The sequence below is a fragment of the Geotrypetes seraphini genome, chromosome 7 (genome assembly GCF_902459505.1).
Source record: "Geotrypetes seraphini chromosome 7, aGeoSer1.1, whole genome shotgun sequence".
Lineage (NCBI taxonomy): Eukaryota > Metazoa > Chordata > Amphibia > Gymnophiona > Dermophiidae > Geotrypetes > Geotrypetes seraphini.
The window spans coordinates 123,962,069-123,987,539 of NC_047090.1; the positions used below are offsets into that span (position 1 = coordinate 123,962,069).

At 44.3% G+C, this 25,471-nt stretch overlaps 1 protein-coding gene across 1 annotated transcript in view; it reads left to right on the forward strand.

The window, feature by feature from the left end:
• Positions 1-6,499: 6,499 nt before the first annotated feature.
• PNN (pinin, desmosome associated protein) overlaps positions 6,500-25,471 on the forward strand; it is a 48,959-nt gene continuing 29,987 nt past the window's right edge. The window contains exons 1-5 of the mRNA XM_033952219.1: positions 6,500-6,657; positions 17,328-17,399; positions 17,497-17,565; positions 23,410-23,485; positions 23,575-23,669. Coding sequence (XP_033808110.1) covers positions 6,545-6,657; positions 17,328-17,399; positions 17,497-17,565; positions 23,410-23,485; positions 23,575-23,669 — 425 coding nt within the window. The 5' untranslated portion in view covers positions 6,500-6,544. The remainder of the gene's footprint in view (positions 6,658-17,327; positions 17,400-17,496; positions 17,566-23,409; positions 23,486-23,574; positions 23,670-25,471) is intronic.

Here is a 25,471-nt window from a genome sequence, read left to right on the forward strand (position 1 = left end):
CTACCTAGATTATCTCAAAGTATAGAGTTTAGATTATAAACCCTTTGGAGACAAGGGAATACCTACAGTATCTGGATGTAGCCCATTTTGCAGTACTACTGGATAAGGTGGGTCAGAATAAAGGTCCATTAAGTTCAACATCCTGTCATTAATGGCCAATCCAGGTCACTAAGTAGTACGCAGAAAATTAATTATTTGTTGTTCATTCTTAGGGATAAAAAGTGCTTTCTCCAAGTCTACTTAGCTAATTATTATTTATGAACTTTTCCTCCAGAACTTGTCTAAACCCTTTTATTATGCTAGATGCCTTTGTCAATTTCCTCTAGCAACATATTCCAAAGCTTAATTGTGCACTGAGTAAAAAAGAAAACAAAAGTATCGTATTTTATCCAATTTGCTTTAAATCAGTTTCTTTAATTGTCCCTTAGTCATGGCACTATCTGAAAGTCTTACAATCGTTTCTTATTTACCTGTTCCATCCATCCCATTAATAAAATATAGACCTCTATCCCCTCTGTCATTTCTCTACAAACTTAAGAGCATTCACCTATTTAACCTTTCTTCAAAAGGAAGTTGTTCCATCCCCTTCTTATTAATTTTGGCCTTTGTACCTTATCTAGCTCCATTATAGCTCCCATACCTGTTTTCATCATTCCCTCTCTGAAAAACTTCATAACCTCCTACTTGTCCTGTTTGTCTGCTTGATGAGATTGTAACCTCTACTGAGCAGGGACTATCTTTTGATTCTTTAATATACAGTGCTGCATACATCTAGTAGCACTATAAAAATGATAAATAGTAGTAGTAATAGTTTTTTTTAGATGGGGACAACCAGAACAGCACTTAATATTCATAGCTAGAACTGATTGGGCCCCTGGTGGAAAAATTAAGATGGGCCCCCTATAATATAATTTATTTAGATAGTGGGAACTGGGGAAGGGGAAACCCCTTTAAAGCTCTAGTAAACAAACCCTGTAATAAGCAAACACCAAAGTCATATATAAAACTGAATGGGCCCCTAGTGGAAAAATTAAGATGACCCCCTAAAACATCAACTCTCTAAGTAGTGAGAACTGGGAAGGGGGAGGGGAAATTCTTTCATAGTCCCAGTAAGCAAACCCTGCAAAAAGAAAACACTAGAGGCATAAGAACATAAGAACATAAGCAATGCCTCTGCTGGGTCAGACCTGAGGTCCATCATGCCCAGCAGTCCGCTCACGCGGCGGCCCAACAGGTCCAGGACCTGTGCAGTAGCCCTCTATCTATACCCCTCTATCCCCTTTTCCAGCAGGAAATTGTCCAATCCTTTCTTAAACCCCTGTACTGTACTCTGCCCTATTACGCCCTCTGGAAGCGCATTCCAGGTGTCCACCACTCGTTGGATAAAGAAGAACTTCCTAGCATTCATTTTAAATCTGTCCCCTTTCAACTTTTCCAAATGTCCTCTTGTTCTTTTATTTTTCGAAAGTTTGAAGAATCTGTTCTTCTCTACTCTCTCTATGCCCTTCATGATCTTATAAGTCTCTATCATATCCCCTCTAAGTCTCCTCTTCTCCAGGGAAAAGAGACCCAGTTTCTCCAATCTCTCAGCGTATGAGAGGTTTTCCATCCCTTTTATCAAGCGTGTCGCTCTCCTCTGAACCTTCTCGAGTAACGCCATATCCTTCCTAAGGTACGGAGACCAATATTGGACGCAGTATTCCAGATGCGGGCGCACCATCGCCCGATACAATGGCAGGATAACTTCTTTTGTCCTTGTTGTAATACCCTTCTTGATTATGCCTAGCATTCTATTTGCTTTCTTAGCGGCTGTTGCGCACTGTGCCGTCGGCTTCATTGTCATGTCCACCATTACCCCCAAGTCCCTTTCTTGGTTGCTCTCATTCAATAATATCCCTCCCATCGTATAGTTGTACCTCGGGTTTCTGTTTCCAACATGCAATACTTTACATTTCTCAACGTTGAACTTCATCTGCCATCTCACCGCCCATTCCCCCAATTTGTTCAAGTCCCTTTGCAATTCTTCGCATTCCTCTTTAGTCCCAGCTCCACTAAATAGTTTTGTATCGTCCGCAAATTTTATTATCTCACACTTCGTGCCTGTTTCTAGATCATTTATGAATATATTAAATAGCAGCGGCCCGAGCACTGAGCCCTGCGGAACACCACTCGTGACCCCCATCCAGTCCGAGTAGTGGCCCTTCACCCCTACCCTCTGTTTCCTACCCGCCAACCAGTTTCTGATCCATCTATGTACATCTCCGTCCACTCCATGGTTCTTCAGTTTCTGGAGTAGACGTTCGTGAGGCACCTTGTCAAAGGCTTTTTGGAAATCAAGGTATATGATGTCTATGGGGTCTCCTCTGTCCATCCGTTTGTTAATTCCTTCGAAGAAGTGCAATAAGTTCGTTAGGCACGATCTCCCCCTGCAGAAACCATGTTGGGTTGTTTTCAAAAGTTCGTTTCTTTCCAGATGTTCATCGATGTGTTCTTTAATCAGTGCTTCCGCCAGTTTCCCCGGAACCGAGGTCAAACTCACTGGTCTGTAGTTTCCCGGGTCACCTCTTGATCTCTTTTTAAAGATGGGCGTGACATTGGCTATCTTCCAATCCTCCGGGATCATGCCTGTTTTCAAGGATAGGTTGCAAATTTGCTGCAGTAGTTCCGCTATCTCCTCCTTTAATTCCTTCAGAACCCTGGGATGGATTCCGTCCGGACCCGGGGATTTGTCAGTTTTAAGTTTTTCTATCTGCCTGTGTACATCATCAAGGCTCACTTCCATGGATGTTAATTTTTCTGCTTGATTTCCATTGAAGATTTGTTCAGGTTCCGGTATGTTGGTTGTGTCTTCGTTTGTAAATACAGACGAGAAGAACATGTTGAGTCTTTCTGCGACTTCTTTCTCCTTCTTCACCGCTCCCTTCCTGTCTCCTTCGTCCAACGGTCCCACCTCCTCCCTAGCTGGCTGTTTCCCTTTAACATATCTGAAGAACGGTTTGAAATTTCGTGCCTCCCTGGCTAGTCTCTCTTCATACTCTCTTTTGGCTTTTCGAACCACACGGTGACATTCTTTTTGATACTTCCTGTGCTCCTTCTGGTTCCCTTCAGTTTTGTCCTTTTTCCATTTCCTGAATTAATTTTTCTTATTGCCTATCGCTTCCTTCACTATTTTAGTCATCCATACTGGGTCTTTTGTTCGACCCTTTTTGCACCCCTTTCTGAATCTGGGGATGTGCAGATTTTGTGCCTCGCTCACTGTGTCTTTGAAAAAAGACCAGGCATGTTCTACTGTTTGCCATTTTTTGGAAGTGTTCCTAAGTTTCTTCCTTACCATTTCCCTCATTGCTTCATAGTTTCCTTTCCTGAAGTTGAAAGATGTCGCTATGGTTCTCTTTCCGTTCGGTATGCCTACTTCAATCTTGAACTTGATCATAAGAACATAAGAACATAAGCAGTGCCTCCGCCGGGTCAGACCATAGGTCCATCTAGCCCAGCAGTCCGCTCCCGCGGCGGCCCAAACAGGTCATGACCTGTCTAAATCATCAGAAGGGGCCCCCATGCCACCTTGGTTTCCTGATGAGTCCTATCTTCCCATCGAAGTCCTAGCCCTCCGGTCTTGCACATGCACGACCTGGTTGGGTTTCTATACTTTCTCAGTATCCCACGATCCCTTTATCCCCCAGGAATCTGTCCAGTCTCTGTTTGAATCCCGTACCGTACTCTGCCCGATCACTTCCTCCGGTAGCGCATTCCAAGTGTCCACGACCCTTTGGGTGAAGAAAAACTTCCTTGCATTTGTTTTGAACCTATCTCCCTTGAGTTTCTCCGAATGCCCCCTCGTACCTGTTGTCCCCTTCAGCCTGAAGAATCTGTCCCTATCCACCCTCTCTATGCCCCTCATGATCTTGAAGGTCTCTATCATATCACCCCTGAGCCTCCTTTTTTCCAGAGAGAAGAGCCCCAGCCTGTCCAACCTCTCGGCGTATGGGCAGTGTTCCAGCCCTCTTACCAGTTTCATTGCTCTCCTTTGGACTCTCTCAAGTACCGCCATGTCTTTCTTGAGGTATGGCGACCACTGTTTCCCAACGGTCCCTCTACTTCCACTTCCTTTGCAGGTCCCCTTAGTCCATTTAGGATTAAATCCAGAGTGGCATTTCCTCTCGTCGGTTCTCTAACAAGCTGCTCCATGAAGCAATCTTGTATAGCCTCCAGGAATTCTGTCTCCCTAGCGCATCTTGAGCTTCCAAGACTCCAGTCTATCCCAGGATAGTTGAAGTCTCCCATAACAACTGTGTAACCGCTTTTGCATTCTCGCTTCATCTCGGCATCCATTTCTTTATCGCTATCTCCGGTTTGCCCGGGTGGACGATAGTATAGGCCCATCTTTATTTCATGCCCTTTCCTACCCGGTATTTTAACCCATAGCGATTCCAGTTTGTTGATCATCTCCGCTGTGTCCATTCTTGTCGATTGTATGCTTTCTTTTACGTATAGGGCTATTCCTCCTCCTTTCTGACCTGACCTATCCCGGCGATAGAGCTTGTACCCCGGCAGTGCTGTATCCCATTTGTTTTCCTCATTCCACCACGTTTCAGAGATTCCAATGATGTCTATGTCCTCTGCATTGGCCATGGCTTCTAGTTCCCCCATTTTGTTTCTTAAACTCCTTGCATTAGTATATATGCAGTTTAGATCCTGGCATTTTGTCGTCTTCATTTATTTTCCCTGTGCTTCGGTCTTTGGTGTCTTCTCTTTTGCTACAATCTTTCTAACCTCCTCTTCTGGGTTAGTTGACTCCTTTAACACCATCGTTCCCAGGGTAGGAAGGGCAAGTGGGACAGGGAATGCACACTTCCCAAAGCTATATAATAAAGTCTCATAAGTAGCCACACTATTGTATCCAAAATGTATATTGACATTTGGATATAAGAGTGGAACTACTTTTGAGACTTTATTATATAACTTGCTTCACTCAGAAGATAACTATAACCCACTGGACCAAAATATTTGGTGATTGTCACTTCCCAAAGCTGACATATTACAATTAGAAAAGAATATTACCTTTATTGTTTGAGCATTGCTTTGGTCTTAGTGTCTCTCGTCTGCTTTTCTTAACTCTCTCCAGGATCTCCTATCATGCTAACATTTCTTCTCTGTTTCCACCGTCTGTTTTTCCTATGTCCCTATCTGTCCTGTCCAGCACATCCCCTCTGTGTCCCTGGCCTTATCCTCCCCCCATGTTCAGCATCTCTCCTCTGTTCCCCTATATTATTCTGTCCAGATTACCCCTCTCTGTCCTTATCCCTCACTTTGTGGTCAGTATTGTCCCTCTGCATCCATGTCTCTATGCTTCATCCATTAACAGCACTAATTCTGTGTCCCTGTCCCTCCAAATGTCCAGATTCTCTCCTTTCTTTTCCTTTCCTCCAGCACCCTCACTTGCAGCATATTGACATCCTCCCCGGGTGCTATCTTGATGGGGCATTGGCACCTCTCCACCCCCATGCCATGTTTGCATCCTCCCTTCCCCCACCCCATACCTCTTTAAAATCTTTCGCCAACTTGTCTTCCTCTGAAGTCACTTCTGGGTTGTGGGTGATTTTTAAAAGTATGGGATGGAAAGGGAGGGCACAAGTGTGGCGTAGGAGTGGGGAGGGGGGGGGCGGAGAGGAGGGCACAGGGAGGTTGGTGCGAAAGGAGGGTAGGGACAGGAGGGTGCAGGGAGGTGCCACAGCCCCGGGCACCTCCTACCCTCGCTACACCACTGCCTGTATATCACTTTATTATGATTAAACACTAGTATAAGTGAGGGTGTTGTACATCTCAAACGGAAATGGAAGATATCTTAATGCTGAAATTAGAAAGTTAAATACTGTTACCAATATTTTTGGTTATGTGGTTGGCATGATAGCAAAATGTCAATCAGTGTTTATGAATGACTATAACCTGCACAGAGAGGCAGGTACAGCTCTAGCCGCTTTGTCAGGCAAACTGGATGGACTGTAAAGGTCTTTATCAACCATCATGTATTGTGTTACAGTGTTATGTCTACATTTGACCTTCTTCTTAGTTCCTTTCATGAATCTCTGCACATCAGCCAACATACTTTCTCCATCTGTTGATCAGCTGCAATGGCTTCCATCTCCTCCCAGGTAATGCTTCTATTTAATAGATCTCCCTTTTAGTGCCATTTTGGGATGATGATGGTCTTACATACATAATAAGTGCCATTGTCATATTGGATCATTCTTGAGCTGAAGAAGATTCTGCCTTGAAAACTAATTAAAAATGTATTTAATATTAGTTCAATTTAAATAACTAATATTAGTCCAATTGAATATTATTTTAATTTTGTTTTATTTCTATTCTTTATCTTTAAAATTGACTAACCACATTACGTTATGTTATTCAAACGGAGTATGGCATGAATGAAGAAAGCAAAAAAGAATCGCAGGATTTCAAGAGCAGCTTTCTTATTAGTGCTGGCCACTTTAGCGACGCTTCCTCTTACCCCGGAAGTGCTTTCGGTTTTTGTAGAGACAAGATGGCGGTGGCGGTGAGAGCATTGCAGGAACAGCTCGAAAAGGCGAAAGAAAGTCTGAAAAATGTAGATGAAAACATACGAAAGTTGACCGGCAGGGATCCGAATGACATTAGGTAAGGTCGTGGATAGTTGTCCGGGAGTGCCGGATTAGTGTATAGGGGAAGCGGCCGCATGGTCGCAATACGAAGCGCTGTTACGATACAGCGTGTGACCTGGTGTTTTCTTACAGCAGTTTTTGGGATCACCTTATAGTCTTTAATATTTTTTTTTTTTACAGCTGGTGTATGCTATCTTTTAGCCTTAGAATTAATTTTCCTTTGAGTACTTTTAGTTCACTTGGAAAGTTCTCAGAATTTTAGGCCGTTGTTCTGGGGAAGAAGGCGGTTAAAGCCAACTCTTTTGGGGGCGAAATAAGTTTTGGTTTTACACCACATAAATAGAATGCGAAATAGATCTCCTTTTAAATTAGGCACATTGTTTTGATGTAAAACGCAAACTTTCCCCATCTGTCTTATTTTAAATGCTTTATATTTATGCATTTGGAGGGTTATTGGTGTTTATATTTACGTTTACTCCAGTTTGTGAGAGCGAAATGTATTTAAATATACAGTATAAGTTGATTCAGCTAGGCATCGTTGTGGTTTACACAATATTAGAATTGTTACAGAGAAATAGATATTACAAAGAAATTGCATAAAAGATATCATGCAGGGGACTGCATGGAAAGGGTGAATGCACTGAGGAAAAAAGGTGAGTTTACAGTGCTTTCCTGAATTGGAAGTATGTGGATGTTTGTCGATGTTCCAGATTCTGGACCCCTGAAACTTGAAGGTAGTCTCACAGTCTTACCTGAAACAGCAAATGGTAAATTATTTATTTGGGATTTATCTTCTGCTTTTATGAAGAGATTCACCCCAAACAGTATACAGTTTAAAAGCAATGTCTCTTCACAGAACCAGATTCCATCTCCTCCACCTGGCACACTATGCAGGTGAGGATGCAGTGCTGCAGCTTCTTGGTGTTGGAGAAAAATAGACCCAGGCCACCAAATATGGGCTGTCTCTCTGCTTCCTTGGTGCAGGAGGCCTTTGGATGTTATCTCTTCTTGAAAGTGGAGGGTAAAAGGGTCCCATAGCACTAACTGCTTGTGGGGAATGGGGGTTGAAGTGGAGTGAAGGTGATGGGATAGCTAAGAGAAAACCCAAAGGACCATATAAACTTCACTGGTAACTTTAACAACTTGTTTCCTACCAATTCAACTGTAATAATTAGGTAGTTGTAGTTTGGTCTTAAGTCTATTTTCCTTGTCATCAATAGCAGATGAATCCAGAGACTAGTGGGATTACATCCATCAAACAACAGGTGGAAATAGAGAGCACTTGATTTATCCTTGGGTATATCGTAGATGCACAGCCTTCTGGCCAACCAGTGTACTCTATCTCCAGCAGGTGCATGGATGTGTTCCTCACAGCTCCTGGCTTCTGCTTGTGGATTTTGGTTCCAGGCCTGAATGTTTGGAAGGAGGGGTGTTCTGGCTGAACGGTGCCAGCTTGGAGGTACACCTGAGCCCTGCCAGCGTCCCTACCTCACCCTCTTCAGGGTAACACCTGAGCCCCCCCCCCCCCCACCCCCCAGGTCCCTTACCCTACTGGACGTGGTGCCTTCTGGACTACAGGGCTCACAGCTCCTGGATTCTACGTTGGCTTTTGAGCCAGGCTTGGCAGCTACCAGCTTCAGTTTCCTGGATCAGAAATGAGAGGTATTCCTGTGGCTTTGGCCTCAGAGGAGAGATATTCCTGTGGCTTTGGCCTCGGAGGAGAGATATTCCTGTGGCTTTGGCCTCGGAGGAGAGATATTCCTGTGGCTTTGGCCTCAGAGGAGAGATATTCCTGTGGCTTTGGCCTCGGAGGAGAGATATTCCTGTGGCTTTGGCCTCGAGGAGAGATATTCCTGTGACTTTGGCCTCGGAGGTGAAAAATTCCGGCGGCTTTGGCCTCGGAGGAGAGATATTCCTGTGGCTTTGGCCTCGAGGAGAGATATTCCTGTGGCTTTGGCCTCGGAGGAGAGATATTCCTGTGGCTTTGGCCTCGAGGAGAGATATTCCTGTGGCTTTGGCCTCGGAGGTGAAAGATTCCAGCGGCTTTGGTCTCAGTTAGGAGATGGTCCTGGGGGCTTAGGCCTTAGGGGAGAGAGGTTCTTGCAGCTAAGGTCTCAGTTGAGCTGCAGGATGGGGGCTGTACACTGCTTGATGCATCCCGGAAAGTTGGCACCATACCAATGAAACTAGCATTGAAGGTGCAGCACTGCGCTCCATAGAGGGCAACCTCGAGGATGAGTATTCCCTATTAATGGAGGCACGTTTCGAAGTAGGTCTCGTAGAGGCTGACATGACTGTACACGTTGCCTGGATTGCCTGAGACTCAGCTGGAGGTTTCTGATGTAGCCTGGGGAGGAAAGAGGAGACTTATCCGAGGACGGAACCTCAAGAGGCACAGCAGATGAGACTCAAGGTTGAGGTCTTGGAAGATGAGGCCACCACTGGGGTCGAGGTCGTCTCTGAAGACTACTACAAGAATTTTGTTTCTGAAGGGTTGGCAGAGCACGGGCAGAACCCAGGACAATGTTCGGGTCCTATGAAGTAAATGGCCCGGCCACCCTGGCTACACTATTTGAACCCGGTAAGAGACCAGGAGAGAAAAATAAAATACAGCTGCAGCCGAACGAGGGCCAGCGGCAGGACCTAAGCCCAAGGCCCGCCAGATGAAAACCAGCAGAAAAAAAATAAAAGTTTTTTAAAAATAAATAAATAAGACACGCTGCACAGCGACTTAACAAAGAAATAAAATAAAGTAAAGAAAAGAAAGCTGCGGTGCAAGAAGGTAAGTAGGAAAATGGCAGAGCTGTAGAACAGGGCTTCTTGGCTCCATGGAAAAACAAGAACTGAGGAGCAGTACTCACAAGCTTTGAATTTCTTCAAGCAAGTCTGCTTGCGAGGCTGTCCCCTGCGGAGCTCCATAGATGATGTCACCCATATGTTGAGAATATCTGCCTGCTGTCCCTGGATAACAACTGTTACAGTAAGTAAATGTACTGTATTGTATATGGATCTGGAAACAAACCTACTTCATATAGAGAGTTGCGCAGGGACAGAAATCAAACCCATACCCACCTTCACTCCACCAGTCCCCACAAGTAATCTCTTCCAATCCCATAAACTCCAGAAGTAGTTATTTAATTATTCTACTTAATTAAGGCTGTGATAGAGAGAGACCCATATACAAATAAGCAAAGACACTTTATTAATTTGGAAATATTAATTGGGAAGAATACATACTTTATAAATGGATCTCTGCTAGAGCCTTTAATGTAAATATAAAATATAAATAGTCCAGCTGATGAAGACCCTCAACCTATGTTGGCTGAAGACTTCTCTGAAGGTTGCCAAAAATCCATTTTACCAAGCTTGTCAAGCAGCAGCAACATCTCTAAGCCACAGATGCTGACACCTCAGTTGCCTCAAGGATGCTGCCAGCGACTGCTATGCTTGGTAGAAGGGGGTTCTGGTCACCTTTTGGAGGAGATCTTCTACTGGCAGTGCTTGGGGATCCCCACCAGCTACAGCAAATACTTCAACACTGGAGAAATAAAAGCAGAAATGCATTTCTTTTTCTGTGGAGCAGTTTCAAAATTTGTGGGGTGTTCTCCTGATGCAGCAATATGCAAAACGAGGCTTTGCAATGTCTTGTTGAGAATGAAAATTAGCTTTGAAAGTTTGTTGATGTGGATTATAATCATTGAAGGAAAAGATTTCATGAACATTAGAGGACGCATTTGAAAGAAGCTAATTTGCAAGGCCTTCACGAATGCTGCAGCTAAGTAACTGCTTTTTTGATCCATTACCCTTCTTTTTGATAGGTTTTGTGCCTTATGACCTATTAGAGTTTTCGTAATATATTCTCATTTTGTGCACCGGTTTTTGGTCAAGAGGTTTTTTTCCCGGTAGAAGGGAGTTTTTGCTTGGTTCTCTCACTGAGTTTAATCCTTTAGGATATTGAGGCCTATTTGGGTAGATCCTATAGTCTCAGTAGGTCATTGGTCACAAACGTTAGTTGGCACTATAATTTATATTGAAACACAATACAAAGACATCTGCTGTATACATTTCCCAAAGCTAACGTATTTCAGTCAATAAATTCCTTTTTTTACCTTTGTTGTCTGGAGATTTTTTTTCCATCAAGTTGGTTCCAGTTCCTTTTATTTTTGATTTCTTGTCTTCTGCAAATTCTTTAAGTGGTTGCTATCCATTGGCTCCTCCTACCATGATTCAGCATTTCTCCTTCCTTCCAACTGTACAACATCCTCACTCTCTTTTGGCCCGGATCCATCTCCCTCTTTTCCCCTCCCTACTTCTGCACAGCATGTCTTCCTCTCCCTTCCACCCTCATGTGTAATATGTCTTCCTCTCTCATTCCCTCCCTTGCTGGATCCATTTCCCTCTTTACCCTCCCTACTTCTGCACAGCATGTCTTCCTCTCCCTTCCACCCTCATGTGTAATATGTCTCCCTCTCTCATTCCCTCCCTTGCTGGATCCATTTCCCTCTTTACCCTCCCTACTTCTGCACAGCATGTCTTCCTCTCCCTTCTACCCTCATGTGTAATATGTCTCCCTCTCTCATTCCCTCCCTTGCTGCAAAGAGAGTGGGGAGAGAGAAGGATCCATGGTGCATCTCTCTCACCCCCCTCTATAGCTACTTCCAACATTTCTTCCTCTCTCCTCCCCTGGCCCTTAGGCAATATCTTTTGCCCCTCCCCACCAGCCCCATGATTAACATTTCTCCTTCTGTCATCCTTCTTCCAGTGCCATGCCACATTTCTCCCACCATTCCCTCCACCACCATGTCCAACATTTCTCCCCTCTTGCATCCCTTTCCATCTGTCCCACCCTTCTTTCTCCACTAAAACATCCAACATTTCTCCCTACCTCCTCACCACCACAGTGTCCAACAATTCTCCCTCTTTTTTCCTTTTTCCATGTGCACCATCTCTTTACTTCCTGCTCCACACATCCATGTTCAACCATTCTCATTTTTTCCTCCCCCACCAGCACCATCTTTTTCACTCCCTTCCCATCCCCTAGCCCATGCAGCATCTCTTTTATTTATTTATTTGTTTGTTTTGATTTTTATCCCGTTTTCCCAGAAGCTCAGAATGGGTTATAATTTGACATTCACAATCAATTTAAGAACAGAATAGTCATGACAACAATTACTCCCTTCCCCCCCCAGCTCTTGCAGTGTCTTACAGCCTTTCTGTTCAGGCTGACGGCAACGTTTCTCTGCACCTCCATACTACTGGCAGTTGACCCAGATGCCTTCCCTCTGACACATTTTGCATCAGAGGGAGGGAAGGTTTCCGATGCAAATCGCATCAGAGGGAAGGCTTCTGGATCAGCCACCAGCAGCGTGTAGGAAGGAACACTGCCAATAGCTTGAAGTGAGCAAGTGTGGCTGGATACGACCCAATTCTGGAGGAAAGTACCACACCCGCAGGCAGGGCAGTGGAGTCGGAGTTGAGGAGTCGGAGTCAGAGGAAATTTCGGGTACCTGGAGTCGGAGTCAGAAGTACAATAAACTGAGGAGTCGGAACATTTATCTACCGACTCCATTTTTGAACTTGGCATACCAATCACGAGCGATTCTTTCAGCTATAGCACCCACTATATACACAGCACAAATGTTGTGAGCAGCTTCTGCGGCCTTAGAACCTTGATTAAAAGCAAAAAGAAGGTGGTGTCGAAAATGCTCATTTCTCTCAACTTGACATTCCATTTTAACGATCTGAAAATTAAGCAGTGCTGTGGAGTCGGAGTTGAGGAGTCGGAGGAAATTTCAGGTACTCGGAGTCAGAAGTACAAAAAACTGAGGAGTCGGAGTCGGAACATTTATCTACCGACTCCACAGCCCTGCCCGCAGGAGCTCCGAACAAATCAAACTCATCCCAACAGGATCCCTGAGGACCTGGAGGAAATCACTGCAAGATTCCTGTTGCCCCTGTTTCTGTGTAGCTCTCATATTCTTGTTCTATCTTGAAAATATAGTATAATAAGACAAACTCGCTCTACTCATATCTCATCTTTGGAAAGTTTGGTTAAAAAAATAGATATACAGTAAATCTAAACTAAACACAAAGTTATTATAAAGAAAAATGTATTTAAAAATAGGCAGTGGCACTGGATAGAGGCTGACTGACACTGGCTTTCTTTGGTTTTGGCCGAAACCAAGTAGAAAATTTAAGCTGCAGGTTTGGTTTCAGCCAAAACACTGGCAGCCCAGCTTGCTCTCTACATGAAATGAGCTGTCATTTCCGCCCCCCCCCCCCCCCTTGCACAAAATGAGGCCACCTCACCTCCTCCAGGCTTACCATCCATCCCTGGTGGTTTTATTGGGTGGTCAGAGTAGGGGCAGGAGCAGTGCCTAGTCATTACTATATATCCTTTCTGCTTGATCTCCAGTGGCAATTTCATGACAAATATCCAGGACTGCTGCTATTTACCTGGATACAGGTTTAGGAGAAGTTCCACAGGATGAAAATTCTTCTTATACAGAAGAGAAGACTTTCCGACCTGATGGCTGTTAGATTGTATACAAAACACTAAGGGCTCCTTTTATGAAGGTGCGCTAGCGGTTTTAGCGTGCACTACAATGCCGTGTGCGCTAGACGCTAATGCCTCCATAGAGCTGGCGTTAGTATTTTCCATGTAGCGCAGGGTTAGCGCACGTTAAAAACACTAGCGCACCTTCGTAAAAAGAGCCCTAAATGCTTCAATAAAGAAGAATATTCAAGTTTATTTAAGAGATGTAAAGTAATAATAAAATGACAGCAGTCTTTTATATCCAAGGAAAGAAAAAGAAGACCTGTTAATTATCCCAGGACAAGCAGGCAGCATATTCTCTACATGTGGGTGACGTCATCCACGGAGCCCCGTCGCGGACAGCTTTTCAAGCAAACTTGATTGAAGATCTCAAGTTTGCTAGTACTGCCCACGCATGCGTGCCTTCCTGCTCCACTAGAGGGCGCATCCCCTCCTCATGGTCTTCAGTTCTTAGTTTTCGGCGGAGCCAGAAAGCCCTGTCTCTCTTCTCTGCGTTCTCTAAGTGCCTTTCTAGCACCACGGCTTCTTTGTTTTCATCGAGGAGTTGCTGTGCGTGTTGCTCTCTTTGTTTTTCGTGTTTTTGTATTTTGCTTCGGCGACCGGGGGCTCCCGGTTCGCGGTGGCCACTGGGCCTCGAGTGGCTGCGGCCATTTTGCCTTATATCCCGGCCTCTCACCGGGTTTAAGAAGTGCTCCCAATGCGGGCAGGTTATATCCATTGCTGACCCGCACCGCTGGTGTATTTTGTGCCTGGGTGCTGATCACCCATCTGATTCCTGCTCTCGCTGTGCCACGCTTCAACCTCGGGCTCTTCGGCGACGTAGGGCCAGGATTGTGGAGCTTTTTGCCATGGACTCCGCTCCTGCTTCGATCTTGCAGTGGCATTACTCAGAGTTCAAATGGCAGGCCTCTTGTGCTTCAGAGTCCCACGGATGCAAAACTTCCCTGGCTTCTCATCCAGACATAGTTAGATTCCTAAAGGGAGCAATAAGGCTAAGATCAATGGTAAAACAACCGTTTCCATCATGGAACCTTAATGTGGTTTTGCATAAGACGCCTCAGTCGGGCTCCTTATGAACCTTTTAAGGAGGCATCCTTGTTGGATCTTACCATCAAGACTGTTTTCCTTGTGACCATTATGTCAGCAAGACGAGTCTTGGTCCTGCAAGCCCTGTCATGCAGGAAGCCCTTCCTCAAGATCACGGAGGCAGGAGTTTCCTTACACATGGTCACGTCCTTTTTGTGAAAGGTCGTTTTGGCATTTCATATCAATCAAGAGATAATATTGCCAGTATTCCAGACCACAGGGTAAAAAAAGAAGCATTGGATTCTGACAAAGCGGGATGTGAAGAGAGTCCTCCTATGTTATCTGGAAGTCACCAATGAGTTCTGACTGATGGACCATCTATTTGTGCTCACCAGTCAAGCTAGATGCGGTAGACTTGCGTCCAAGGCTACCATCAAGATGGATATGGATGGCCATCTTGTGAGTATATATTGCCTGTGGCAAGCAATCGCTAGTCTCCTTGAAAGCAAATTCCACAAGAAGTATGGCGGCTTTATGGCAGAAGCTGCTGCAATTTTGCCCAGTGAGATTTGTAGGGCAGCAAAATGGTCCATTCTGCATAAGTTCTACAGAGTGGGTGTGGTAGTATGAGAGGACACCATCTTTGGGTTCTCAGAGTTAGGAGCAGGCACATAGGTCTCGCCCTAGATTCAGGGACTGCTTTTGTATGTCCCTACTGTCCAGAATGACACACCTATTGCACTAGAAAAAGAGATTAGGTTCTTACCTTGCTAATATATCTTTTCTAGTAGATCTGTGTCATTCTGGAACCCTACCCTTTCAGTTATTTACTCTGCCTTCCTACTGTCTCAGTTGGGAAGTTTCAATCAAAACTAAGAATTTATTGTCGGTCAGACCTTAAGGGTATGAAGAATGATCTTTTGTTATAACACATTGGAGGAATTTTTAATATCCATAAATGTTTCTGATTGTTTAAAAAAAAAATGTTTTGTTATACTTTCAGAGCAGAACAGATCTGTAGTTTGGGGAGCCTCTCCATACTCCTCCTTATGTGTTTTTATATAGGGCTTTCATCTGCTTTGGTACAAACTGAAGGGAGTAGCAGAGCTCTCTGGAGAAGGATGAGAAGTTGAAAACTTGGAATGGATTCCTTCTGCATGGCTTGCGAGCATAGGGAGAATATTCTACTGACCAGCACAGAGAGGGACAAAGCACACCAAACACAATACAGCAAAAAAACAAAAAGGCCTCAGTGAACAGGGACTTGTATTTATTGACCCAATATGAGCTGTGTTTTGGCATACAATGTCTGCATCAGGGGTCGGCCAGTGAGCAAAATATGATTATCAAACTTCAGGGATCAGATTCAGTCCCTGTTCATTGAAAATACTCTGCTGTCCAGAATGATGCGCCTTTCTACTAGAAAAGATATTAGCAAGGTAAGAACCTAATCTCTTTTTACTAGTATTTTAAATTAGGACAAAGAAATATAAATTTAAAATGATAAATTCACCATGTATTATAATGTAGGTTTTTATTTTGGAGCTGGAGTTGGTACATTTTTTATTGACTCCACCCGAAATTGCTTTAGACTCCACAGCCCTCGTTAGTGCATCTTATTTTTCATGTCCTTTCAATTATGTAGTTAGCACAAGTGCACTTAGGGCCTGATTCTCTAAAAGTGCGTCCCGATTTTAGGCAGCTGTAGGCGTCCTACATCTGTCTAATCAGCCAATCGAGATGCACGTTTTTTAAAAAAAATGCTCCCCAGGCAGGCCGCCTATATTGTAGGCGAGGCCCGCAAGACACCTAGGCCCTGATTCTGAATAGGACGCCCGGGAGAGGCGTCCTATTCAGAATCGGCCTAAACTAAACCCTGATTCTGTAACCGGCGTCCATGTTACAGACGCAGGTTAGAGAAACGGGTTAGATTAGAAACAGCCCGCTACACTTATCGCGGCAAGGGATCTCTCTGCCGCTATAAGTATAGCGGGCTGCGGCCCCCTGACCAGGAGGGTGCCCAAACCCTCTGCCCGGAGACGCAACCCCCCCCCCCCGACACTACCGACCGCCCCCCCACCTGACATTACCGATCCCCCCTCCCCCCCCGACAATATCGATAGCTGGCAGGAGGGTGCCCAATCCCTCCTGCCCGAAGACGCACCCCCCCCCCCGGCGCTAACCCCCCCCAAACCTCCATTCCACCAAACCTGTTCTTAGAAGGGTCTTGCACGTCTTGAGCCGGCAGGCCTTAGATTAAGTGGGGATGGGCGGACCCGCTATGCCTAAGGCCTGATTGGTCCAGGCTTCTAGAGCCTGGGCCAATCAGGCCTTAGGCTTCGGCGGGAAGGGGCGGGCCCGCTTCATTTCGACGAGGCGTGCCTGCCGGCTCAAGACGTGCAAGACGTGCAAGAACAGGTTTGGTGGAGTGGAGGTTTGGGGGGGTTAGCGCCGGGGGGGGTGCGTCTTCGGGCAGGAGGGATTGGGCACCCTCCTGCCAGCTATCGATATTGTCAGGGGGGGGATCGGTAATGTCGGGGGGGGGGGGGCGGTCGGTAGTGTCGGGGGGGGGTGCGTCTTCGGGCAGAGGGTTTGGGCACCCTCCTGTTCAGGGGGCCGCGGCCCGCTATACTTATAGCGGCAGAGAGATCCCTTGCCGCGATAAGTATAGCAGCTGCGTCTACTTACAATGTAGGCCAGCATTTTGCTGGCCTACATTTTAAGCTTCTCCTCTACTAGGGAGACATGTAGGGCCGCCTAGGTTCAGCCTAAGGCCCTTAGACGAGCTTAGGCATCTTGCGGGTCTCCCTAGGCTCCCGGAGGTGCCTTCAGGCTTGCCTGGGGAGCATTTTTTTTAAAAAAACGTGCATCCCGATTGGCTGATTAGACAGCTGTAGGACGCCTAAAATCGGGATGCACTTTAGAGAATCAGGGCCTTAATGCCTCCTCAAGATAATTTTTTTGTGTGCTTTTGATTGATTTATTTTTTTTACCATATTTCCCCTTCTTTCTGCTTGATAAGTTAATGCTTATTTCTGAATATATGCCACACCATTTTCTTTCATTTACCGGTATTCTGACAATTTTATTTATAATTTTTCAAGACCTGCTTTAGCTAGACGTCTGACCATCTCAGGCCTTGGTGGAGGTAGAGGACGTGGTGGTGTACTGTTAAGGTAAGGATCCTATGCTTATGTGGATTGCCAGATAAATAAAATGCATTTAATTTTGTTGCATTCCTGGTGTATCATCTTTATGCATTGTATTTTTCAGGCGTGGACTGTCAGATAGTGGAGGAGGCCCCCCAGCTAAAATAAGAGATTTTGAAGGGGCAGCTAATCGGTGAGTAAAGTGCTAATAGTTGAATGTCAACGCTCTAAGTCAGAGGCATCTTGCCACATCTGGTCAGATAGAACCAACGTTTCAGCCATCATGCTGTGGCTTTTTTGAGGGTATGCTATGAGGTCTACAGCTGTCTTTTTATATGTTGAGTTCTCAGCCAGTCGGGTTCTACCTACCTAGATATAGTGAGACCCAGAAAACTGCAACAAGTACAGTTCATGAATCACTGTCTTACAACTGTTGTCACCGGTTCTATCATATAAATGTTTTGGAGCAATTTAATTTTTTTTTTGAGGGGGGGGAAGGGGTGCTTAATTTCTGTGCAATGCCCCACCACATGCATAAACTTGTGCTGCACAAGAACTTCTGCCAAATTGATACCTCTTTGTGATTAGATTTGTCTTCAAGGGCTCCACCCCCAGTGCCTAAACATGGCCTGTGCTGCTAGTCACATTGGAAGCAGGTAGGGCATACTCACTCATACAGTAGGAGTCGCTCATACAGTTCAAGTGTAGCATGCACCACTCCAAGTGAAATTTTCAATGATGATGCAATTCTATGATATGAGAGACCTTCATTTTGTAAAGCAGTAACCTGTGCCCAGGTTTCAGGACTGAGTTTCTGCAAATAAACTAAAATGTAATATATTTTTAAAAGATAACACATTTGTATCCAAAAACATCAGAAATCTCAATTAAGATTGGCTGGAAATACAATTATCCCAGGACAAGCAGGCAGCATATTCCCACACATGGGTGACGTCACCGACGGAGCCCCGCAGCGGACAGCCTCGAAAGCAATCTTGCTTGAAGATCTCGATCTTTCGAGCACTGCACCGCGCATGCGCGCGTGCCTTCCCGCCCGAACTAGGGGGGCGCATCTGCTGAGAGGATCCTCAGTTCGTTTAATTCTGCGGAGACAAGAAGACACGTTTTCTATCTCTGCAGCATTGCCTTCTCTTCACCGCGGCTGTTTCTTTTCTTTTCTTAAGTTAAGTTCGGTCGCTGTGCTCTCCTTTTTCAGTTTTTCTTATATATATATTTTTTAAAAAAACCCATTTTCTTTTAATTTTGTCCGGCCGGTGAGCTTTGGGCCTAGGCCCATTCGCTCTTTCGTTCGACACGGACTTTATTTTTTCCATGTCCCGGCCTCTTACCGGGTTTAAACGTTGTCGCCAGTGTAATCGTGTGATTTCGGTCACAGATCCCCCCTGCCGTTGTTTACAGTGTCTGGGTTCCACTCATTCCCCAGAAGACTGTCATCGTTGCTTCACCCTTACTCCACGGGCTTTTCGGCGCCGGTGTGCTCAGTTTTTTCAACTTTTTGGCATGGAGCAACCTTCGGATTCGACCTCGACCTCGGCGGCTGCCCCGGTCTCGAAGGCTTTGACTCTGACGACATCGACACCTGTGGTCTCGAAGGCCTCGACCCAGACTCCGGCTGGAGCATCGGTCTCGAAGGCCTTGACCTTACCTGCTTCGGGTCCCTCGAAGACAATGCCATCCACGAAGTCTTCTGTGGGGGGTAAGTCTCCGGGTTCTCTTTCAGGTACCATACCCAAGAAGCCACCAGAGTCCTCGACGCGTCCTTCGTCGAAGCGTACCTCCAAGATAAGGGAATACTCACCTTCGAGGTCACCCTCTTCGGAGCATACTGCTGCACCTAAGAGGTCAGATTCTTCTGTCTCGGTGCCGATGCTGGAGGACATGCTGAAATCTATCCTCACCACTCAGATTTCCTCCTTAGTGGCTCAATTGGTCCCGTCCTCGACCTTGCCTCAGACTGATCAGCCTGTCACTCAAACGAAGCTTCCAGTGTCCCGGGGCCAATCAAGGACACCGAAGAACGTTTCTTCATCGGATTCTTCTCCTGACTCACCTCCTCCGAAGCACCGGTCGAAGCATTCGAGACCTATTGCTTCTAAGCTTCGAAAGGAGTCTTCGACCTTGGATACTGAGACTTCTTTGCCTCATTCTTCGAAGCAGAAATATGGATCTCGACACCATCGAGCATCGACTCGAAGCCCATCTCGACCGAAGACGTCACCGTCGAAGCACTCACGTCGAGACAGCTCACCGCACACCTCGACCCATTCTGTGCCACGTACATCTGGTACTTCTCTTTCCAGAAGCCTAAAGAGAAAACATTCTCTAACTCCACCTCATAGTGCGGCTTCTTCTCTGACTTTACGTCTGGACTCCGAGCCTCTATCTCCATACTCTAGAGAGGCTTCTCCATCATACTCAGCTGTTCCTAAATCTCGCAGTGTCTCGCCTGAAGAATCATCTGATCCTAAATCCATTTCTTTTGCAAAGTTTATTTTTGATATGGGTCAAGCTCTCAAATTGGACCTTCATTCAGACTCTAAGTATACTCCTGAATACTTAGCAGATATGGAGCTGCCTCATCCACCAAAAGAGTCCCTCAGATTGCCTATGACACCTGTTCTGAAACAGACATTTACTCGCAATATGGAGACTCCTTATTCAATCACTGCTATTCCATCTAAATTGGAGTCTCGTTATAGAACTGTTCCATGCAAGGGTTATGAAAAGTCTCAACTTTCCCATCAATCCCTGGTAGTAGAATCATCTTTAAAAAAAGCACATCCTTCCAAAATTTACGCTTCAGTTCCTCCAGGGAGGGAAGGTCGTACCATGGATAAGTTTGGACGTCGTTTATATCAGAACTCTATGATGGCAAATAGAGTTCTTAATTACAGCTATATATTTACATCCTACTTCAATCATTTTCTGAAGATTTTACAATCTTTTTACCCGGATATCTCTACTACTCGTCTCTCAGAATTTAAAGTCATCCTTAAGACTCTTTCCCAGTTACGACTATTCATGCTACAAGCTTCATATGATGCATTCGAACTCTCATCTAGAGTATCTGCCTTCGCTGTAGCCATGCGTCGTTTAGCATGGTTGCGTATTGTGGACATGGATCATAACCTTCAAGATAGATTGGCTAATCTTCCTTGTCAAGGGAATGAGTTATTTGATGACTCTATTGAGGCGGCTACCAAGCGTCTTTCAGAACACGAACGCTCTTTTGCTTCCCTCATTCGTCCAAAATCGAAACCTGCACCAACTAGAGGTTTCAAGCAAACTCCACGTCGTTATCCTCAGAAAACGACTCCTGCTTTTTCCAGACCTCCTCCTCGTCGTCCTCCTCAACAACAATGACAACAAAAATCCCAGACTCCTGCTGCCACCAAGCCTGCTCAGTCTTTTTGACAATCTCGACCTGAGCATTCAAATTTCTCTGTTTCCAAATTCTCTCCTCCCCATAGGGGGTCGCCTGTCCACATTTTATCACCAATGGGAGCTCATTACATCAGATCTCTGGGTGCTTACCATCATAAGAGAGGGATACTCTCTTCGACTCCTTCAGGTACCTCCAGATCGCCATCCAAGAGAGTGTCCTTCCAATCAGTCGCATCTCCCCCTTCTTCTTCAAGAAGCTCGAGCTCTTCTTCTCCTACGAGCAGTGGAGGAAGTCCCTCTTCTCCAAAGGAACTTGGGATTCTACTCCCGTTATTTTCTAGTTCCCAGAAAGACGGGGGATTTGCGACCGATCCTGGATCTCAGAGCTCTCAACAAATATCTAGTCAAAGAGAAATTTCGAATGCTCACTCTGACAACTTTATATTCGTTAATGGATCAAGGAGATTGGATGTGTTCCCTCGATCTCAAAGAGGCCTATACTCATATCCCTATTCATCCAGCATTTCGCAAGTACCTCAGATTCCAAGTAGGAAATCTTCATCTACAGTACAGAGTTCTCCCCTTCGGATTGGCTTCTTCTCCCAGGGTTTTCACAAAATGTCTCGTGGTCGTAGCTGCAGCTCTTCGCAACCAGGGTCTACAAGTATTTCCATATCTAGACGACTGGCTCATCAAGGCTCCCTCTTTTTCAGGGGTTATTGCAGCGACCCAACAGACTATTCTTTTTCTACAAAGTTTGGGATTTCACATCAATTTTCCCAAATCTCAGTTGACTCCTTCTCAGTCTCTCCAGTTCATAGGAGCAACTCTGGACACTGTCAATCTGAGAGCATACCTTCCACAACCACGTCAGACCGCTCTACTTCAGCTTTCTCAACAACTCTTCCACCTTTCAACTGTTCCAGCACGAACGATGATGGTTCTTCTAGGTCACATGGCGTCTACAGTTCATGTGATTCCTTTTGCCAGACTTCACCTTCGCATTCCTCAATGGACACTGGCATCCCAATGGCAGCAATCAGTGGATCTACCAACTCGACTGATTTCCATAACACCTTCTTTTTGGAAGTCTCTCCGTTGGTGGATGCTCTCTTTGAATCTTTCAAGAGGCTTGCTGTTCCACCCTCTTCCTCATCAGAAAGTCCTCACAACCGACTCGTCAACGTATGCATGGGGAGCTCATGTGGACGGTCTTCGCACTCAAGGTCTATGGACTCAAGCAGACCGTCAAAAGTATATCCTTGAAATTTATTTGTTTATAAGAACTACAGTTACAGTTAATTTTGGTTATCCTGAAGACCAGAGATGTTTGTGCTCTCAAGGAGTGAAGCTGACTTGTGTTAATGGCTGAAATTAACTAAATGGGGGTAACTGTATATTAAACAAAGGGGCAACATATAGTACCTGGGCTTTTTTTTTTGTTTTTTTTGAGGCACTTTATTGGAAAACTAATTAAATCTCCTTATCTTGACCTTTTGGAAATCAATCTGGACATAAATAAATTGTTTATTAGAGAATCCTGTGGCTTTGTCGTATGACACGATTCTATTTGGAATGTCAATGAGAACAAAGAGCCAAATTTCATCAAACAATAATAAGCTTTTATTGATTATGACAGAAGTCGCCATACAACATCACGCATATTTGGAAAAATTGTAGCAGGCTTAATTACAGTTTTTGGTGGAACTCACTGTGTCACATTTATAAGATGGAGAGAACAATAGCCATACAAAAAAGGGAATTATAAAAAATTTAAAGAGATTAAAGTAATTGGAAAAATTACAGTAGACTCAATTACAATTTCTGGTGGAACTCATTATGTCACATATATAAAATGGAAAGAGTAATAGCTATACAACAAGGAAGCTATAAGAAATTTAATAAAATTTGGGAGCCATTAACTTCTTATTGTAATGAGTAAACACCACTTTCTATTGTAATATACACCGTCTAATGATTGGGGGAGGGGGAGGTATATTTTACATTTTTCTTATTGGGGAAATAATAGAGGAATGATGGGAGGGGAGGGTGGTAATTTTATGTATTGTAAGATAAATCAGAAAGATTGTATTGTTTTATTGTTTGTGCACTTGCTGTAAGATTGAAAACAAATAAAGAATTAAAAAAAATAAAATTAAAGAGATATGGGGGCCATTGACAAATTATTTCCATTATAAGTACAATATAAATGAAGGGATGGGAGGGAGGGAATTTTGAATTTTATTAATTGTTTGGCTCAGTAAAAAAGAATATTTCATAGGATATATTTAATTGCATATATTATGGTAGGGTTGGGTGGGAAGGGGTTAAATTTTATGCATTATTGTTAATATGACAGAAATTCAAGTGATGTATTTAATTTCAATTGTCAACTTATTGATACACTTGTTGTAAGATGTAAAAATGAATAAAGAATTTAAAAAAAAAGAAAACTAATTAAAAACAATTGAACATTAATGTAAAATGTGTCGTTGGAAAAATTACAATGATAAAACTGCTGCAAAGTATATCCAGAGACACAAACTGATGATGTTTAATAAAAATGTGCATCAATAACTTCTCTTATAATTTTTTGTTTTTATTGTACTTGCTTTTTTTCTTTTCACCATAGGCTGGGTGGAGCACGTCGGGCAAGGAGAGAGTCACGCCAGGAAAGTGACGCGGAAGATGAAGATGATGTCAAGAAGGTAATATCGCTAGTATTGAGTAGTGCATTTATAGAGAGAAGTAGCTTTTTATAGGGAAGACTAATACTTTTATGTTTGATTTGCTACAGCCCGCGTTGCAGTCCTCTGTTGTTGCTACCTCCAAAGAACGAACACGCCGAGATCTTATTCAAGATCAGACGATGGATGAGAAGGGAAAACAAAGGTATATTTTAACACATACGTGGCAAACAGATGGAATTTCACCTAGTGCCAACATCCTGAATAAGTTGATGCAGATGTGTATCTTTATTCTCATCTAGCTCATGCCCACTCTTCACAGTCTTGTGGAAATACCCTGCTATTTTTTTTGACACTTCTTGATCATTAGCTTCAGGAAAGGGCTACTGGTTCCTTTCCTTCCTAGGGGAGTTTCTTATTATCAGGTGTAGCAAGTATGCAGTGTTAGATGCAATTTAAGGAAAAAAAAACCCCCAAAACCCCCCAACCAACCTTTTACTGCTTTAACCATGTTTTTCCTTGCCATCTATTAAAAAAAGCCAGGAAGCACGGTTATATATATATATTTTATTTTTTTTTAATCTTTTAAGTTTTTATTAAAATTTTTCAAAAACAATACAATCACAACACACAATATAACGCAACTGACAAAACATGATGCTTCAGTACCCCCGCAATCACTACCTAATACAGGAAAATCCTGACTAGCGAAGGAACATCACCCCATCACAGAACCGCCAAAAACCAAAACAGTCCCCTACCCGTATAGCACATCAAGACCCACTCCCCTAACCCATTCCCCCATTATTGCAAAAAGGGGCACGTTGTGTGTTCTTCAACACGCCCCCATACAACTTCACCTTCCCAAGTATTCCCCACATCCCAAATGAATTTTTTGGACCAAAGGAAAGCTAAAATTTTCTTTCAAGTCCACTCCTGGTGTGCATAATAGCCCAAATGCATAGCAGCAAGTCGATCCATTGCGCCAACTTGCACAACTGAAGAAACCAGTCCTCTCCTGTCGATGCTAAACTGCACTTCCATGACTGAGCAATCAGACATTTAGCAGCTGCCAAACCCATATGAACGAACTTGGTCCGCCAAGGCGTTGATCGTACATTATGCAGTCCCAAAAGACAGCTCTGAGGTAAATATTGAACTGGGTCTTGTATCCAAGAGGTCAGAGTACTGGTGACATGTAACCAAAACAGTCTAATATCAGAACATTCCCATCAAATATGTAAATAGGTACCCGTTCCCGTATTACACCTCCAGCAAATAGCACTAGTCTGTGGATACATACAATGCAAGCGTGCCGGGGTAAGATACCAGCGTGTTAACACTTTGTAAGCATTTTCTTGTACCAAGACACTATGGGATGCCTTTTGAACTTCAATACATATTTGTGCCCACTCCTCCCTTTGAAAAGTATGGCCCAAATCCTCCTCCCATTTCTGCATATATGGATACTGAATGACCTCCTGCCCTCTAAAATAACGATATAAAATTGAAATGGGCCTAGGCACCCTTCCCAAAAGAAGCCACATATTTTCCAGTTGTTCAACAGTCTGAGGGTTTTCCCAGGGAAAACAAAAAAAATGGCGAAGTTGCATAAAAGCAAAGATATTGCCCCGGACACCCTCCACCCTCCCAGTTAGCTCATCAAAACTGGGGATCCTCCCACCCAAAAGCACATCCCTAAATGTAACCAAACCCAGAGCTGCCCATCCTGAGAACGAACACCCGGCCATGCCCACCCCAAAACGAGGTTCCCCCCTAATGGGCACCTCTCTTTTCTCTGGACCTTACGCCATAAACCCACCAAATGACACAAAAAAGGGTTATGGAGCTCCTGTAAGTCTACGGTAAGGACAGATGATGTCCAAAGCCAATACCAGAGATTGCAAGAAGGAACAAAACTCTGTTCCAACCGGACCCCCAACTTAAAGTCAGTAACAGACCAATCTAACAAAAATCACAGCTGCGCTGCCAAATAATACCAGTGTA